Source organism: Pectinophora gossypiella, chromosome 26 (genome assembly GCF_024362695.1).
Source record: "Pectinophora gossypiella chromosome 26, ilPecGoss1.1, whole genome shotgun sequence".
In the NCBI taxonomy this organism is placed as follows: domain Eukaryota; kingdom Metazoa; phylum Arthropoda; class Insecta; order Lepidoptera; family Gelechiidae; genus Pectinophora; species Pectinophora gossypiella.
This window is the reverse complement of record NC_065429.1, coordinates 2,830,497-2,848,461: the sequence shown is the minus strand read 5'-3', so window position 1 is coordinate 2,848,461 and position 17,965 is coordinate 2,830,497. Positions and strand designations below refer to the sequence as shown.

At 39.6% G+C, this 17,965-nt stretch overlaps 2 protein-coding genes across 3 annotated transcripts in view; one reads left to right on the top strand and one right to left on the bottom strand.

Moving 5' to 3' along the window:
- The window catches only part of LOC126378477 (aldo-keto reductase AKR2E4-like), a 305,847-nt gene that overhangs the window by 135,308 nt on the left and 152,574 nt on the right, over window positions 1–17,965 (bottom strand). The gene's annotated exons all lie outside the window — the stretch shown is intronic.
- Window positions 342–17,417, top strand: LOC126378439 (F-box/LRR-repeat protein 20-like). The gene is made up of 13 exons (XM_050026802.1): window positions 342–522; window positions 2,248–2,361; window positions 3,866–3,949; window positions 4,704–4,811; window positions 5,628–5,725; window positions 6,578–6,644; window positions 7,028–7,130; window positions 7,825–7,910; window positions 8,449–8,631; window positions 13,589–13,690; window positions 14,620–14,707; window positions 15,987–16,111; window positions 17,056–17,417. Exons 1-13 carry the CDS (start codon window positions 493–495, stop codon window positions 17,161–17,163), a joined length of 1,296 nt encoding a protein of 431 aa, XP_049882759.1. The 5' UTR covers window positions 342–492; the 3' UTR covers window positions 17,164–17,417.

Sequence of the window (17,965 nt, the reverse complement as noted above, 5' to 3'; positions counted from 1 at the left end):
ACACAATGCAACGTCATTTTTCTCGAAAAACTTTCGTTAGGAACAACTTGGGTAGGTAAATAAATATAGCAAAACAAATGAATGCATTGTTGCTCATTCATACGAAAGATTTTCTATAAATCCTTTTAACGCAGCATTCTCAATGTACAAAAACTATATCTTTCTAAACGGTTACTAGAATTGACGGACAATATAGATGACGTTTCGTTTTTTTAATATGTAACATACGTGCTTTGAAAAGACAACAAAGATACACTACTTCATAAGAATCTGTCTTTCTCTTTCACGAATGTTAGTTATTTTGTGTCGATAAAGCACATCCGTGTTCGACGTTTTTGTTCGTTCGTTGTCCGTCGCTTCGTTTAAGCTCGTAGTCGGCGAAAAATAGTTTTCCTCCATTTCGTGTTGCGTTTCAGTCATTTAATAGCTATTTTTGGGATAGAAACTGTGATATAAACCAACATAGTGGCTAAAGTAACGCCGTATCCGAGTATGAGTTGTTCCGGAAGGAATAAATTCGAGGTAAGTTAATCGATCGCAATTTGTCATTTTGTTTGTGTTTTCGTTTTGATTAGAAACAGCTGACATCGTCAGCTTACGGGAAGCCCTTTCCTTTGTTCTCTCCTACCTTATCTATCACAACAAAATATGCAAAGGCAGCTATGCAATATTTTGTAATATAAAATACCACGATAAGTATACATAAACAAAGAGTTCTATTTTTAAATAAAGTTTTTTGTTACAAGCTTAGTGTGCCTATTCATTGGGTATTTTTTCGAGTCCGATTTTGTTTTGCGGACTGTTTATTTTTTAGTTTTTAATTTGTGGTATTCGCGCGCGGGCTAGTTGTGGCGTTGCGCGTTCAGATTATTCCTTTGTGTTGGAGTATTGACCCCGCGAGGACAGTCAACTCGCTTTAATGCGATGTTACCGTTATTTTATCGCTGTTACGTCGCATTTTCGGCCTTGAATGACCCTTTAGTTTATTGGGCTATTAGGTTGTTGCTCCTGACTTGTAAAAAAAATGTCTATAAACTCACGCCAGTTATCTCTAATGGGATGGGCAGAGCCATAAGTAATCAGAAAACAATGTGCAGCCACTGTTATAAAATTTTAAAATGAAATGGATTTGGTTATAATGGTCCTTCATGTTAGAAAGGACACGATTCGGAACACAGTTTTTATTTTTACATAATGGTATTCAACCTTTAGTATCATTGTATCTGCCATCTGTGGTAGGTACAAGAAGTGTGGTGGAGTATGGTCCATACCCCCTCCAGTTGATTGAAGGGGGCCTCTGCCCGGCAATGGGACATATATAAGCTGTTTATATCCCTGTCTACTACCTACTCCATTTCACATAGCTCAGGCACCGAGACAAAATAGTTAATACACTTATATTTACTTCCTTATTTTAATAACAAATATCTTTGTAACAATAAAGACTGGACATAATTGTTATACCATTTTAGAAGTGCAATAAAATGTACACATTTTTAATGTAATGGTACACAGTTCAATGTTATACATTTTCATTTGTAGCTTATTAAACTTCAGTTAATGCACTTGAAAAAAAGGAATTTTACATTCAAGACGTCATTTTGAAATCAAAGTAAAACTACATTGATTTAAAAGATGTGTGCAAAAATGTTAAATTGACCTTATTTATATTTTTTCTTAATGATATACCAAAGGGCAAACTGCCACATAAGAAAATTTAAAATGAATATAATTGAAATACATAATTACGGGTTCTTACCCCTCATATCCCTGCTTTAAACGCGGTAAGAACCCGTTATTATGTGTTTTAATTAAGCTAATAACTGCGTAAACATAAAATGAAGATGTCAGTAAACTAAAATTTGGAATTAAACTTATTCAAATGCTATTCATATTAATTATTTATCAAATGAAAAGCACACACACACACACACACACACACTATGCTATATTTACATGGTATTTATTATTCTGTGGTAGCCCAGTTGGAAAACCCTTTGACACTCACTGTGATGTAGCAAGTTTGGATCCTGAGTCTAAACCAACGATTTTCGAATTCTAATCACATGCTCAGGGGTTAAACGAAATTGTTGTGAGGAAACCCACATTCTCCAGAACTGGCCCTCCTGTGCCTTGAACAGAAAGCGGTCGTGGACTCGTGAACTCATTCAGCAACAGTCGAAAGGCGATTAAAGGCAGCAACCGGTCAATATCCAAGCCAACTGTACAATAAAACTTTTTTTTCAGATCGCTCGGTTCTCGAGCGAAGATGAAAACCACATAAATAAGAAGTTACCAAAGGAATTGCTTCTAAGGATCCTCTCCTATCTCGACGTCGTGTCGCTATGTCGGTGTGCGCAGGTGAGACGACTAAAAAAAAAAACATATATTTACCCGACCACGGCGCAGGGTTCTGATACGGAAAAATGGCGCACTATAAAAGTATGAAACAATGGCTATTAGGAAGAATTTCAGAGAAATATTTTCTTGTCTCATTCTTGTCTTTTTACAGTGCGATTTTTCCGTAGTCGAGTTTGTTTTTAAAATTTAGTTTTCTACAAAAAAATGGTTGTCTGGAAGAGATCGCTTTTAGTCATAACAGTGATAAGGCTGCCAGGAAAGCCAACTAAAAAACCAGCTTTTTTCACTCTCCGCGCCGCGCTAATTCGTGTCGAGCGCCGATCGCACCCTCTGGGTCTTACTTTAGCTACACATCGGACACTTCGTACAAAAATATAAAATAAATAAATAAAAATAAATAAATAAATAAATAAATAAATCTGGAGGTCCGGGTTCGATTCCCGATGGGGACATTGTCGAAATCACTTTGTGAGACCGTTCTTTGTTTGGTAAGGACTTTTCAGGCTTGAATCTGATTGTCCGGAAAAGTAAGATGATTCCGTGCTTCGGAGGGCACGTTAAGCCGTTGGTCCCGGCTATTAGCCGTAAAACACTCCACCAACCCGCATTGGAGCAGCGTGGTGGAGTATGCTCCATACCCCCTCCGGTCGATTGAGGGGAGGCCTGTGCCCAGCAGTGGGACGTATGTAGGCTGTTTATGTATGTATGTACCCAGAGGGGGTGAGGTTAGCGCGTTATACTAATTGGTGCGGGGCGAAGAGAGAACGTTCTATACGTAGTATTATTCTTTATTCTATGATTAGAAAAGTCCCTCATTAAATCAAATCAAATCAAATATACTTTATTGCACAGAAGTAAATTTCAACAATCAGACATAACACATGAATACAGTACAATTCGGGCGGCCTTATTGCTCTAGAGCAATTTCTTCCAGGCAACCACCAAAAGGAAATAAACATTTACAAACAACTTGTATGCGGTATGGTGCAACAAAAAGTAAATACCTAAAACTAAAGTTAACATAATAAATACTCTATACTATACGTACATATACTATTAATAAATACTCAATGGTGCTAATTCCTGTAAATACCATCTAATTTTATTTTAAGTTATATCTGTCATTTTCCTATCCGCCGAAAAGGAAAGGGACGGGTAATCGACAAGCATAAAATTTATGGAACACACGTCAATTTTAAGCACAAATCTAAACCAACCGTCTAAAAATTTTACATCCATCAATAACCCAACACAGTTAAGTAGACAGCACGTCAAACGGATTGCATACCAGCGACATACCTTTTGATTCGCCCGGGTTATTCATTCATTTACTCATTCTTCCTAAAATTAAGAGCTGTGAATCATCCGTCCCTTTCCTTTTCGAGGGATATGAAAATGACGGGTATAACTTAAAATAAAATTAGGCGGTGTCTGCAGGAATCGGGGCCATTATGATATAATCCATATAATATAATAAAGTGTTGATTTTATGTTTTTTTTTCAGGTTTCAAAACTATGGAATATATTAGCTCTGGATGGATCTAACTGGCAGAGGATAGACCTTTTTGATTTCCAGAGAGATGTTGAGGTATGTATACAATACAGGGTGTTAGTGACATCGTAACGAAAACATTGAGGGATGATTTAGGCAATGATTATGAGTTGATATCAAGTGGAATTTTCCGTCGCAAAAGTATGGAACTAATTTTAAAAAACACTAAAATTTTCATGAATTTTCCGACAGAAAAATCCACTTGATATCAACTCAGAATCATGGTCTTAATCGTCCCCCTTAGTATTCGCGGGTTGGTGGAGATGTTTTAACGGCTAATAACCGGGACCAACGGCTTAACGTGCCCTCCGAAGCACGGAATCATTTTATTTTTTCAGACAATCAGGTGATTCAAGCCTATAAAGTCTTTACTAAACAAAGGAAGGTCTCACAAAGTAATTTCGACAATGTCCCCATCGGGAATCGAACCCGGTCCTCCAGATCGTGAGCCTAACGCTCTAACCACTAGACTACAGAGGCTCTCTGTCTCTCTTTATTTAAGAGCTGCGCTTTGGTCGGTGGAGTAATCGCCTTTACTCCATAGATAGGGCGTGTAGAACGGTGGTTGCCCCAATCGCCTTCCGTTCCGCAGTACAGTCATGAGCAATATAATGTACCCACTTTAGGACTCTGTCGCACTAACATATTTAACATTTAGTGAGACTTACAGTTCAATTTGTCAAAAAAGTTAATGTGACATGGTACCAAAGTGTATATTAATGCTCGTGACCGTACACCAACCAATTTCTCAATCACACCGCAGAGGCTGTTTATTATTATTATTTTTTAGGGTCCAGTGATAGAAAACATATCGCAGAGATGTGGCGGGTTCCTGAGGCAGCTGTCCTTGCGGGGCTGCGAAAGTATCGCCGATGGTTCCATGAAGACCCTGGCTCAGGTGAATATATTATACTTCTTCTATCGTGTAGGTTGTAAGGTCGATTACCAACCCCATCAACCTTGATGTCAGGGCTATTATTGAGGAGCCAAAGACCCCTGACATGGCTCAGGTCACGACTACGTAAAGTCGTGAGTAATATCATGTACCCACTTTAAAACCCTGTCGCACTATCATATTTGACATTTAATGAGACTTACGGTTTAATTTGTCAATAAAGTTAATGTGACATGGTATCAAATGTCATGTATATGTCGTGGCCAAATCTTAGAATTTATCATTTCATGATGTGCTCGATCATTTCATGAAATAGTCATATTTCATCATGAAATAGTCAGCATTTAATGATATTTCAATTAACGTTTGACCATATCGTTAATGTAGGCGGTGTTCAAGCTATATGGTGTAATAAAAATGCGAACAGTCGATTAATATAATATGTATACATTTACATATTAATACTTGTGACTGTACACATAAGTAAGTAGTCGGCGCAAATAGAAAGACGGTCTGAGGTATAATAGTAAGACAGTGGAGAGTGTGGTGGAGTATGCTCCATACCCTTTCCGGTTGATTGAGGCGAAGCCTGTGCCCAGTAGTGGGAGTAGTAATTAAAAAAAAATATACCGACTTCAAAATGGGGAAATCATCTTACTATTTCGGACAATCAGGTGATTCAAGCCTGCAACAAAGGACAGTCTCAGAAAGTGATTTTGATACTCCATCGGGAATCGAACCCGGACCTCCAGATCGTGAGCCTGATGCTCTAACAACTAAACCACTTATAATATTTTTTATTTTTATTTTTGTCAACAGTCATGCCCGAATATCGAAGACTTAAATCTGAACAAATGTAAGAAATTGACGGACCAGACTTGTCAGGCTATCGGCAGGAGGTGCAGCAAGCTGCAGAGGTGAGCTCCCACTGTTGTAGTCATGATAGACGACCAGGGGCCTGTTTAATAAAACTTACAATTGTAAATTACAATGACAATTTGATGTACATTGCGGAGTGTGTGATCACGAATATTTTGCAGTTTCATATCAACTACGTAATGAACATCAAATTGTCGTTGTAATTTACAATTGTAAGTTTTATAAAACAGGCCCCTGGTATGCTCAAAAGTGACAGCTAACATTTCAAGGTTAGCCTACCTGCCGTCATCGCACCCTACGTTGCCATTTCGTAAAAAAGAAAATTACCCACGACCAATGTTTTTAATTAACTTTGCAAGGAAATTTTGTACTTTTAATAAAATATTTACTTACAGTTTTAACGATTTTTATGTATGTGATAAATAATAGTAATTAAATACATTGGTCAACCTGGTTTTGTTGTAGCATGGTTTGCAGTCTTGCCTATCGATAGAGGCCTATCTAAGTTATACCTGTAAAAAGTCTATCGATATACTATCGTTATCACTATCGATAGTATTGCTTCTGACCTGACTATCGATATATATATATATATACTATCGACATAATCGATATATTATCAATAATATTATCGATATATTGTCGGTGTACTATCGGTACGGTAGTTCTTAAAGTTTCGATAGTTTTAAATAACCAACAGTATCGATGGGATATCTATCATTAGTTCTTGGAGTATTCTATCAATAGTAATAAACACTAGTAAATTTGAGGCATATAGCCGCTACTTGGCCGGACAAATGGGAGCGCAAAGGACTTTCACCCGCAAACCAACCCTGTATGTACCAACAAACTTACAAAAGAGGTTATACTATTATTATTTTTTTTTTCAGGATAAATCTGGATTCTTGTCCTAGTATAACTGACATATCTTTAAAAGCATTGTCCGATGGATGTCCGGTGAGTAAAATAAGCAAAATCAACCAAGACTGGCCCACCCTGGCCGCAAACTAACTTCATCGGGTTAGAAGAATAAGAATAAAATAAATTTAAGAATAAAATAAATTTAAGAATAAAATAAATTTAAGAATAAAATAAATTTAAGAATAAAATAAATTTATTGCCAGTAACAATTACATTTGCTATAAGTACTAGGTAATTATGAATTATTTTGGTTAGATTGCGGCGATTTAAATAGGTAAATTGCTGTGGCCGTAAACTAATCGAAAAATTTTGTATTTTAAGGGGCTGAGGGGTGCCACTTTGAGGTCTCGCACCACCTAAATATTTCGATAGGACCGCCACTGTTGGACTCCTTTCTTTATGGCTTTTTTTCGTTTCAGCTTCTAACGCACGTGAACGTATCATGGTGTCAATCTATCACTGAAAATGGTGTTGAGGCGCTCGCCAGAGGATGCCCTAAATTGAGGAGTTTTATATGCAGAGGTCAGTTATTCCAGCTTGTTCTTTCTATGATACACAATTTTTTTTTATTTTATTCTTATACAAACTTATAAACTAAATTCAAAAATATATTTATTCAGTAGGTAACATAGTTACACTTTGAATCGTCAATTTTTACATAACTAACGTCTCATCCGCCTAAACCTACTGCTTCTCACAACCTGTATAGCCGGGGAAAAGAAGCTGCAAGAAAAACCTCGGCACAGGGCCCTAGACGTTCTTTTAAAAAAAAACATAAGATATTATTGTACAATTGAAATTGATTAAAAACAATAAAACACATCATTTAACCCTAAAGGGGTGTGTTTTGATGCACATTGCGCTTTAAAATTACTAACAATATACTTAAACTAAAATTATAATATGTATTTACTTAACTCCTAGTACGGCTTTGAAATAGACCACTCTGGGCGTAGGTATAGGTGTTAGTGACACCGTAACGAATACTGAGGGGGATTTAGACCACGATTCTAAGTTGATATCAAGTGGAATATCCTGTCGGAAAATTCATTAAAATTTTAATGTTTTTTATTTATTTTCAGTTTCGTACTGCGACGGGAAATTACACTTGATATCAACACAGAATCATGGAATTGTCCCCAAAATGTTTCGTTACGATGTCACTAACACCCTGTATATTTCGATGACCACTGGGTTATGTTACATATGCTTCCAGGTTGCAAGAATGTGAACGATCGCGCCGTCTCGTGCTTGGCTACGCATTGTCCAGATTTGGAGGTTCTCAATGTACAGGGATGCGAAGTAAGTAGACTTCTCACTAATTAAAACACATAATGGCCCCGATTCCTGCAGACACCGCCTAATTTTATTTTAAGTTATATCCGTCATTTTCATATCCGTCGAAAAGGAAAGGGACGGATGATTCACAGCTCTTAATTTTAGGAAGAATGAGTAAATGAATGAATAATCCGGGCGAATCAAAAAGGTATGTCGCTGGTATGCAATCCGTTGGACGTGCTGTCTACTTACCTGTGTCGGGTTATTGACGGATGTAAAATTTTTAGACGGTTGTTTTAGATTTGTTCTTAAAATTGACGTGTGTTCCATAAATGTTATGCTTGTCGATTACCCGTATTTACAGGAATTAGCACCAATAACGGGTTCTTACCGCGTTTAAAGTAGGGATATGAGACTCCCGATATTTCGACAACGTTGCAAGTGCCATGATCACGGGTTGACTGATGAGATCATGGCACTTGCACTACTTATGGTCTGAAAATAAATTATTTGAATTTGAATTGAATTTGAATTTGACGGGATGCTATGTGATATGTTGCAGAGTTTGACGGACGAGTCGATATGCATGCTTGGCGGCGGCATGCGGCGGCTGTGCGTGTCTGGCTGCGCGCAGCTCACGGACGCGGCGCTGGCCGCGCTGGCGGCGCGCTGCCCCGACCTGGTGACGCTGGAGCTGGCGCAGTGCGGCCAGCTCACCGACATCGGCTTCCAGGCGCTGGCGCGGGTGAGGGCACCTCTTTGGTCTAGCATAAACAAGGCTATCACTGGTACACAGACTTACAGGCGCTTGCGCGGATGACACGGGGAAGGACTCTCTACGACCTCTGGTCCGGTATAAACAAAGCAGTGACTTATACACAGACTTCCAGGCGCTCGCGCGGGTGAGGGCACTTCTGTGGTCCGGTATAAACGAGGCTGTCACTTGTACATAGACTTACAGGCGCTTGCGCGGGTGACAGGGTGGGGAGGGGGAAGGGGACTCGCTACGACCTCTGGTCCGGTATAATCAAGGCGGTCTATTGTACACACTAACAGGCGCTTGCGCGGGGGTGACCGGGGGGGGGGGGGGGGTGGGATACTCAGGATACTCACTACAACCTCTGGTCCGGTATAAACAAGACGGTCTCTTGTAGACAAGACTTCCAGGCGCTTGCGCGGGTGACGACGACGACTCACTGCGACCTCTGGTCCGGTATAAACAAGGCAGTCTCTTGTACACAACCTAACAGGCGGTCGCACAGGTGACGCAGAGTGGGGGGGACGGACTACCACCTCTGGTCCAATTGGGATATAATCGTCTTCTTCTATCGTGTGGGTTGTGAGGTGGAGTACAAACCTCATCAACCCTGGTGTTAGGGTTACTATTGAGCCGCCAAAGGGCCCTGACATGGCTCATGTAACGACTACATACTTACATCAGTAAATAGTAACCGGGACCAACGGCTTAACGTGGCTTCCGACGCACGGATCGTCTTACTTTGGACAATCTGGTGACCAGCCAGTAATGTCCTAACCAAACTAGGGATCACAAAGTAATTTTTGTGATATGTCCCCACCGGGAATCGAACCCGGGACTTCCGGATCGTGAGCCCAGCGCTCAACCTCTGGACCACGGTGGTCGTCGAGATATAGTCGTGAGCTTATGCCTTTGTATTAATGTTGTCAGCGATTTCGTTTGGAATCAAATAAATATAATACACACACGCACACGCACACGCACACACACATACACACACACATACACATACACTCACACACACTACACAGTAATAGTAATAACACATAGACTAAACATATCAAAATTACCGTTTCTTACTGCGTATGCTGCAATATTTTATAATTATTATAATAAGCCTTGGTCTGTACCTTAGCGCTAGAACTTTCTGGACTCGCTGACCCCCCAAAATACATGTTTTCCTAGTTTGGGGGACAGAGAATCACTATCTGTATCAAAACTCTGTATGATCGATCAACCACTATTGTAGCTTTTCGTTTGTGTTTAGTGATGGGCAGGGAAAGAAAAAATTGGGTGGGAAAGAAAAAATATCGGGAAAATATGGGAAAATAAAATAAACACCCGAAAAATTCCCGAATTATGGGAAAATATTTTTTATTTCATTATTTTTAATCTTATTATTATTTGTATGTCGTTTCCATGTCTCGGGTCGGGTCTGTCATGGAGTCCCGGACTTTTGGAAGGCGTGCGTGGGGCTGAAGCCAACACGTAGAGGCCCCTTAAGACAATTTACTCTAAATGTGTTGTGACACCAACCGGCGATTATCCCTGTATGCACTATGGGAGTGCACCCAAAGACAATCCCTGGTTCGTGTAGGACTATTGCAGATTATGGGAACAAAAGGAACTGGGCTATTGGGTTGGGGGTTAGTGAACCGGGATACTGGGGCTATGGGGGACTATGGCGCCTGCTCGACCAATGTTGATAACAGAGATACATTGGGCAGGCGGTGACTCGTCACTCACTGGTTGGGCCACCTATCTAGCCGACGCGACTGGACGGCAAGGCAGCAACATGGTTGTGAGCATCTCAGGGTGTCAAGAGGTGTACACCGCTTTCTGCGAGGCGGTTTACCCGCCTTACCAACTCGCGACTTATGCATCTTCCACTTCCACCCTGCGAGCGTATAGCTCTAACGCGCCGCCCCAGCCAGAGGTGAGAGTCCTGCGGCCCCCGCTAAGGTCCACTCCGGCCAGCCAGTACTTTCACCATCTTTGTTGCTCTTCTTTGGACTCTCTCTAGTAGTGCAATGTCCTTCCGATAGTAAAGTCTCCATATTTGAAACCCATGTTCTAACAGCGGTCAGACGTAAGTAAGTTTTGTAAAGCCTAAGAAATAATTCCGTATCTATATGATAAAAAGCTTTTCTAATTATGTATAAGAGGGAGTTATCCTTCTTAGTGATTCCAATAATGTGTTCGTCCCACTTTAGATTATGTGTTATCGTTATGCCAAGGTCCTTTTGTTTTTTAACACACTCGAGAGGTTTTGAGTCAATGGTGTAACTCAACGTGGGGTGGTTACTGCCAACATGCAACACAGTGCATTTGTCTACGTTTAATGTGATTAGCCAATCTCGGGTCCAAGCAATTACTCTATCAAGATCATCTTGGATTATATTATGGCTAATAAGTGGATTCCCCGTTATTTTCGTGTCATCTGCAAAGAGTGATATATCAGACATGATACCATGTTTAAGATCTGTAAGGTAGATATTGAATAAAATAGGTCCTAACACCGATCCCTGCGGCACACCGCTGAGGACTTTTCTGGGAACAGAGTATGATTCTCCGATGCGCACAGAGAATGTGCGATTTGACAGGAAGTCTTCAATCCACTTCACGACATTGCCTCTGATTCCAAAGGGCTCTAATTTAGCAATCAATCGTGTGACAGGAACTCGATCAAAAGCTTTTTCATAGTCCAAGTAAATAATATCTGTAGGTATTCGTGCCTCCCAATTTCTTGCACAAAACCATGTTGCTCCTCGATGATGACATTCTCTCGTGCCAAAAGCATCCTATATATCCTATAATATGTAGATATCTTTGCATGGAATTATTAAAATCGAACATTCCATTCAAAATATATTACAAAGGAGATCATCGGCTTTCCATACTTTGGCCGGCCCAAATTTGAAAGTGCCGGTCAGAGAAAAAAAATGTGTCAAACCTTTCGAGTAGATTGTTTTGAACATTTTTTACTATGACACCCACCAGACGTGTATGACCATTAGTTTGGCTTTAATTGGATTTTAAAAATCGAGATTTTTCATACATTTTGTAAAAAATAATATTATGTCCGTTGGGAAAAAGAGGTATACAGGCGTATTACAAAGGACCGTTAGAACATTTATTAGTATGGCGCCAAACTTCTATGACCATTATTTTGACTATTATTGGACTTTCAGTTTTGGTTAATATGTTAATATGCCAGCCATCGAAAAAAATACGTCGAACCTGTCTAATAGTTGCTTCTCAATATGTTTTAATAACACCAAACATGTATGACAATTATTTTGACTTTTATTGGAATTTACATTTTAGTTCAAATGTGAAAAATGCCGACCAGCAAAAATATCATGTTGAGTGTAGCGAGTAGATGCCTGTTAACATGTTTTTCTATAGCGCCAAACTTGTATGACCATTGGTTTGGCTTTTAGTGTATTTTAAAAATCTTGATTTCTTATTTATTTTGTATGAAAATAAAGTGCTTTGGGTAAAAAATGCGGTACGGCGGATTACAAAGGACCTTTAGAACATTTAATAATCTGGCGCAAAACATTTTTGACCGATATCTTGAATTTTTATTCGTCTCTCTTTCCGTTTTGGTTCAAATGGGAAAATGTCAGCCAGCGAAACAAAATAAGTCAAATCTTTTGGTAAACGACTTGAAACGTATTTTTACTATACTACCAAATGTCGACTTTGGCTTTTATTGGACTTTTAAAAAAAACTTTGTTTTATACATTTTAACAATGACAACAAGCAGAGCTTTCCCAATGACTAGTTATTAGTCAGATAAATACTTTGTGTTTTTGTTTTGTGTGTTGTTAGGTGAACTTCTATATTAATACTAGGTATCTGATTTTAGATATGACGTTGGCTGTAGTTTTTGCATTCGACTCAACGTTACGGCCTAAGTTTAGGTTGAATTATGGTATTGATTCACCTTGACCGTAAATAGTTACCACCCTCCAAAGATAAGCTTGCCATCTAGTGACGAAACTCGTATTTTGAAGTATCTGTTAGGGGAAAAAGGAGTCGGGTAGTTCTACTTTGCAAGTATGCCTATCACAATGTCTTGGTGCTACTCGGCCGATAACATAGTACCTCTATCACCCCACTGTTTAATCCTTGTATACAATTTTCTTTAAAAAAAGTAGCTTCTTAAGCGTGTATCACCATCAGTAAGGTAGTGGTTTTCACACAGAAAGTATAACGTAAAGTCCAACAAAAGTCAAAATAATGGTCATAGACGTTTGGTGCCCTAATAATAAATGGTCAAATGGATAAGTTCTAACGGGTTATACAAATATTGTTTCATGGCCGGCACTTCACATTTTCACTAAAAATGTATGAAAATTCAGTTTTTTTAATTCGAATAAAACCGAAAATATTGACCCTACAGCTTTGGTGCCATAGTAATAAATGCTCAGACGGATAAGTTCTAAGGATAATACCATTATTGTTACTTGGCCGGCACTTTACATTTTCACCAAAAATCTATGAAAAATACAGTTTTTTAAAATCGAATAAAACCGAAGATATTGACCCTACAGGTTTGGTGCCATAGTAATAAATGCTCATACGGATAAGATCTAACGGAATATAGCAAAATTATTTTTTGGCCGGCACTTTGACTTCTGGGCCGAAATCCGATGATCTCCTTTAAGTTTTTTAAGAGTTCATACGACACTACGACAGAAAATAAATTGGGCATAAGTAGGCATACATTATATTTAAATGGTCTTTGTTGGAAATCCTTACTTTTAATACAAATATATGCGATAAAAAATATTTTCCCATGAAATGGGAATTTTTCGGGTTTTTTCCCTCAGAATTGGGAAAATTCCCAAAACGCGGGAATTTTCCGGGTAAGAACCCAACACTATTTGTGTTATTTTAGAAAATAAAAAACTTATTATTATATGTTTACTTCCAGAGCTGCAGGTTGTTGGAGCGGATGGACTTAGAAGAATGCGTTCTGATCACTGATGCTACATTAGTACACCTCGCCATGGGGTGCCCTCGACTTGAGAAACTGGTGAGTTGTTGACGAATACCCATTTGTCCGGCCAAGTGGTTAATGCCATAAGCGGCAAATTTACATTAAGTCACGTTAAAACTGTCGTTATCTTGCCCTCTGTCATAAAATCCGTTAAAAATGAGCGATTTACATTTTTGGAATTAAAAAAATATTTTTTTTTAATAATGGCCCCGATTCCTGCAGACATCTCCTAATTTTATTTTAAATTATACCCGTCATTTTATTATCCTCCGAAAAGGAAAGGGACGGAGGATTGACAATTACTGTTAATTTGACACATATCGTTCTCGAACTTCGAAAATTTCGGCATCTCACGAGATTGATATTTCCAATCGGGATCTCGAATTTGGAATCACGAGTCGGGATTGCATTCCCTACTTGTCAACTATGCTACTCTAATCTCATCTAACTCGGAATAATGAGCTGAATCATCCCTCTCAGTAGACGTTACGATGTCACTAACACCCTGTATACTATACACCTCTGCCTACCCTTCTAGGTTCACAGGCGTGATGCTATGTTATGTTGTTAGTATATCGCTTGATTAGTAAATACAACAACTTTTTTCAACTTCACTGGTGTGAAACTCAAGAACAGTCAGATTTTTATGATCTTCGATGTAACAACCAGCAGAATTATTATTAACGGTATTTTTTTTTTAATTAAAATTATTTTTTCATACAACTTGCGAATTCGAGATCCCGCGGGATCGGAAATATCAATCTCGCGAGATTCAGAAATTTTCGGGATCCTTTCACATACATATCGTTCTCAATGTCGAGAACTTCGGGAGAATCTTCCGTAAATTACGGGATCTCGCGAGATTGATATTTCAAATCCTGCGGGATCTCGAATTTGGAATCTCGAGTCGGGATTGCATTCCCTACTTGTCAACTGTGGTACTATAATCTCGTCATTGTTTGCAGACCCTGTCACATTGCGAGCTGATCACAGACTACGGAATCAAACAGCTATCCATGTCGCCTTGTGCCGCGGAGCATCTCACAGTGCTCGGTAAGTACCTACATACATAAAATCACGCTTATGACTCCCCTATGGTGTGGGCAGAGCCACTTGGAGGCAGTTTTTCAGTCTCTTCGAAGTTTCTCACAGATACTGGCTTCTAGGCGTATATACGCGCAGGCGCATACCAAAATGAAAGTTTATAAAAGTGGGTTTTTCCAGATTTTATTTTAGAAATAAAAGTCACTCTCATATGATCAAAAATAAACTTATTTTGGAATTTGAATTACGAATTATGTAACATAACAAATACTTTATTGCACAAACAGGAAAAAACAAAATAGAAAACAAAAGAGAAATGGAATGAGTACAATGACCGAGGAGCTGGTGGCGCAGCGGTAAACGCGCTCGGTCTGCGATTGTCGAAGTTAAGCAACTTTCGCAAAGGCCGGTCATAGGATGGGTGACCACAAAAAAAAGTTTTCATCTCGAGCTCCTCCGTGCTTCGGAAGGGACGTTAAGCCGTTGGTCCCGGCTGCACTAGCAGTCGTTAATAACCATCAATCCGCACTGGGCCCGCGTGATGGTTTAAGGCCCGATCTCTCTATCCATCCATGCCCCAGCAGTGGGGAAGTTAATGGGCTGATGATGATGAATAGAATGTGTGTGTTAGAATGTAACAAAGATTATGACGCTTACCCGCTTTTATATGTTTGTATTTTTATTTTTTTGTCCTTTATCCAAAGGCTAGGTTTACCCCGATCAACTTCAGGCCTCCCCTCAATCAACCGGAGGGGGTATTGAGCGTAATCGCCAACGCTGCTCCAACGTAATAATTCTCTTTATTTAAGAGCTGCGCTCTTGTCGGTGGAGTAATCGCCTTCAATACTCCATAGATAGGGCGTGTAGAACGGTGGTTGCCCCAATCGCCTTCCGTTCCGCAGTACACCGACCAATTTCTCAATCGGTGATGTTCTAGCTAGAGCCCTACCAGAATCCATTTCCTCAACCTCCAACCAGTACTGCTACCGCTGCTGCCCGGTATCAGGGGTGCGCTTTTGCGTCAAAGCTACGTCACAAGATCGTCATAGAACCTAAGTAGCATTTTATACGTTAGCCCGTCCCAGTGAGCTACCCATTACGTTCTGCTAATCCTGTCGCTGTTTGGTCGGGGACTGCTTATTTTTATATTCGCAGCTAACCATCATATCTGATGGCCGTTCCACTATCCGCCACCTGTGGACCCCGTAGATGGCCTACAGCTCAGCCTACTACTTAATGTAATAATTACGTTGAATAAATGATTCTGATTGTCATTGTTTTCCTCCAGGTCTGGACAACTGCCCTCTAGTCACCGACGGGGCGCTGGAACATCTAATATCGTGTCACAACCTGCAGTTGATCGAGCTGTACGACTGCCAGCTGGTCACCAGAAATGCCATTAGGAAACTTAGAGTGAGTGCATGATCATACATAACTGCAAGGCCGCTGCAAAGATAATCTCTGCAGGTGGGGATATCTGGTTGATGGTTGCGATGATTGCGAGTGTGGAGTATCACCACAAACTATGGCTCACCTTTTGTGCTGTCCTAAGTGTCCTAACACCTGCACTATTAAAGACCTTTACGAAGCCACTGACAATGCCGTAAGCGTGGCCAATTATTGGTCAGCAAAAATTTAGTATCGATCGCCATCGACTCGCAAAGAAGAAGAAGCCCTGTTGATGAGAAATTGTGGCGTTACTCATGGTATAAGAAGACCAACCGTGTCTGCATGACAACTGCACCGCGCGCGGCGCGAATTATATTGGTCGAAACCAATATACGATATGAATGCTATCTACGTAGTTGGACGTCAAACGGCTATTGGTCGAAGGCCTCGATATAATTCGCGCAGCGCGCGGCGCGGTTACCGTGCAGAGCCTACAGGTATGCTCAAAAGTGACAGCTAACATTCCAAGGTTAGCCCAGCTGACGTCATCCCGCCCTGCGTTGCCATTTTGTAAAAAATAAATTACCCACGACCAATGTTTTTATATTTACTTTGCAAGGAAATTTTTAACTTTCAGTAATTTCTCCATCATTGCAAGGACGTAAATTTTATTATTGAAAATTAAGCGAATTACTGACTTATGTATTTAATTACTATTACTTGTCACGTAATAAAAAAAAATTAAAACTAAGTAATTTTTTTACTAAAGTTCAAAATTTCCTTGCAAAGTAAATGTAAAAACATTGGTCGTGGGTAATTTATTTTTTACAAAATGGCAACACAGGGTGGGATGACGTCAGCTGGGCTAACCGCAAAATGATAGCTGTCACTTTTGAGCATACCTGGTTTTCTTATACCATGGGTACTTGGCCATTGGCGTTACCGACTGTGAACAATGTTGCCAACAGAACCACCTGCCCAACATAAAGGTGCACGCATACTTCGCGCCGGTGACTCCTCCTGTGACGGGCGGGGGCGCGAGGCCGCGCTACTGCAGGTGCTGCAACATTATATGAAACCAGAGTTAGTGGGGACATACCTCACCGTACATTTATACAATTAAGCATGGATTCCGTACGATAGAAGTTCCCAACGACCGATAGGGGGCCGCAGACAAAGTGAAAACCGCAAAATTGTAAGTCGATATCATAAAAAAAAATTCAAGTGACTACGTCTAAGTTAATTTTTTTTTAATAAAATTATTTTTTATACATTGTTTTAAGTTTACGCGGTTATTATCATAATTAAAGCACATAATAACGGGTTCTTACCGCGTTATCGGGAGTCTCATATCCCTACGCGGTAAGAACCCGTTATTATGTGTTTTAATTAAAATTATTTTTTGTTACAATTTGTAAGTAATACCGTATTTACAAATTGTATGCAAAAATAATTTTAATTAAAAAGAATACCGAAATTTTAAGAATAATTCTGTTAGTTGTTATATTGAAGATCATAAAAATCTGTCTGTTCATGAGTTCCATACCAGTGAAGTTGAAAAAGTTGTTGTATTTACTAATCGATGATGATCAAGCGATGTAGTAACAACATAACATAACATCACGCCTGTAAACCTGGCGGGGTAGGCAGAGGTGTAGGTGTATAGTATACAGGGTGTTAGTGACATCGTAACGAATACTGAGAGGGTTGATTCAGCGCTATTCTGAGTTAATATAAAGTGGAATTTTCCGTCGCAAAAGTATACAACGGAAAATTATTTAAAAAATACAAAAATTTTCTCGACGTTTCCGACAGGGAATTCCACTTGATATTGACTCAGAATCATGGTCTGAATCATCCCTCTCAGTATTCGTTACG

What these genes read in the sequence shown, in the direction of transcription:
- LOC126378439 (XM_050026802.1), top strand. Translation starts at nt 493, where the DNA reads ATGAGTTGTTCCGGAAGGAATAAATTCGAG. An exon ending in CATTGTCCGATGGATGTCCG is followed by an intron (nt 6,645 to 7,027) that starts GTGAGTAAAATA and finishes TTTTCGTTTCAG; the next exon opens with CTTCTAACGCACGTGAACGT. An exon ending in ATGCCATTAGGAAACTTAGA is followed by an intron (nt 16,112 to 17,055) that starts GTGAGTGCATGA and finishes TGTTGCCAACAG; the next exon opens with AACCACCTGCCCAACATAAA.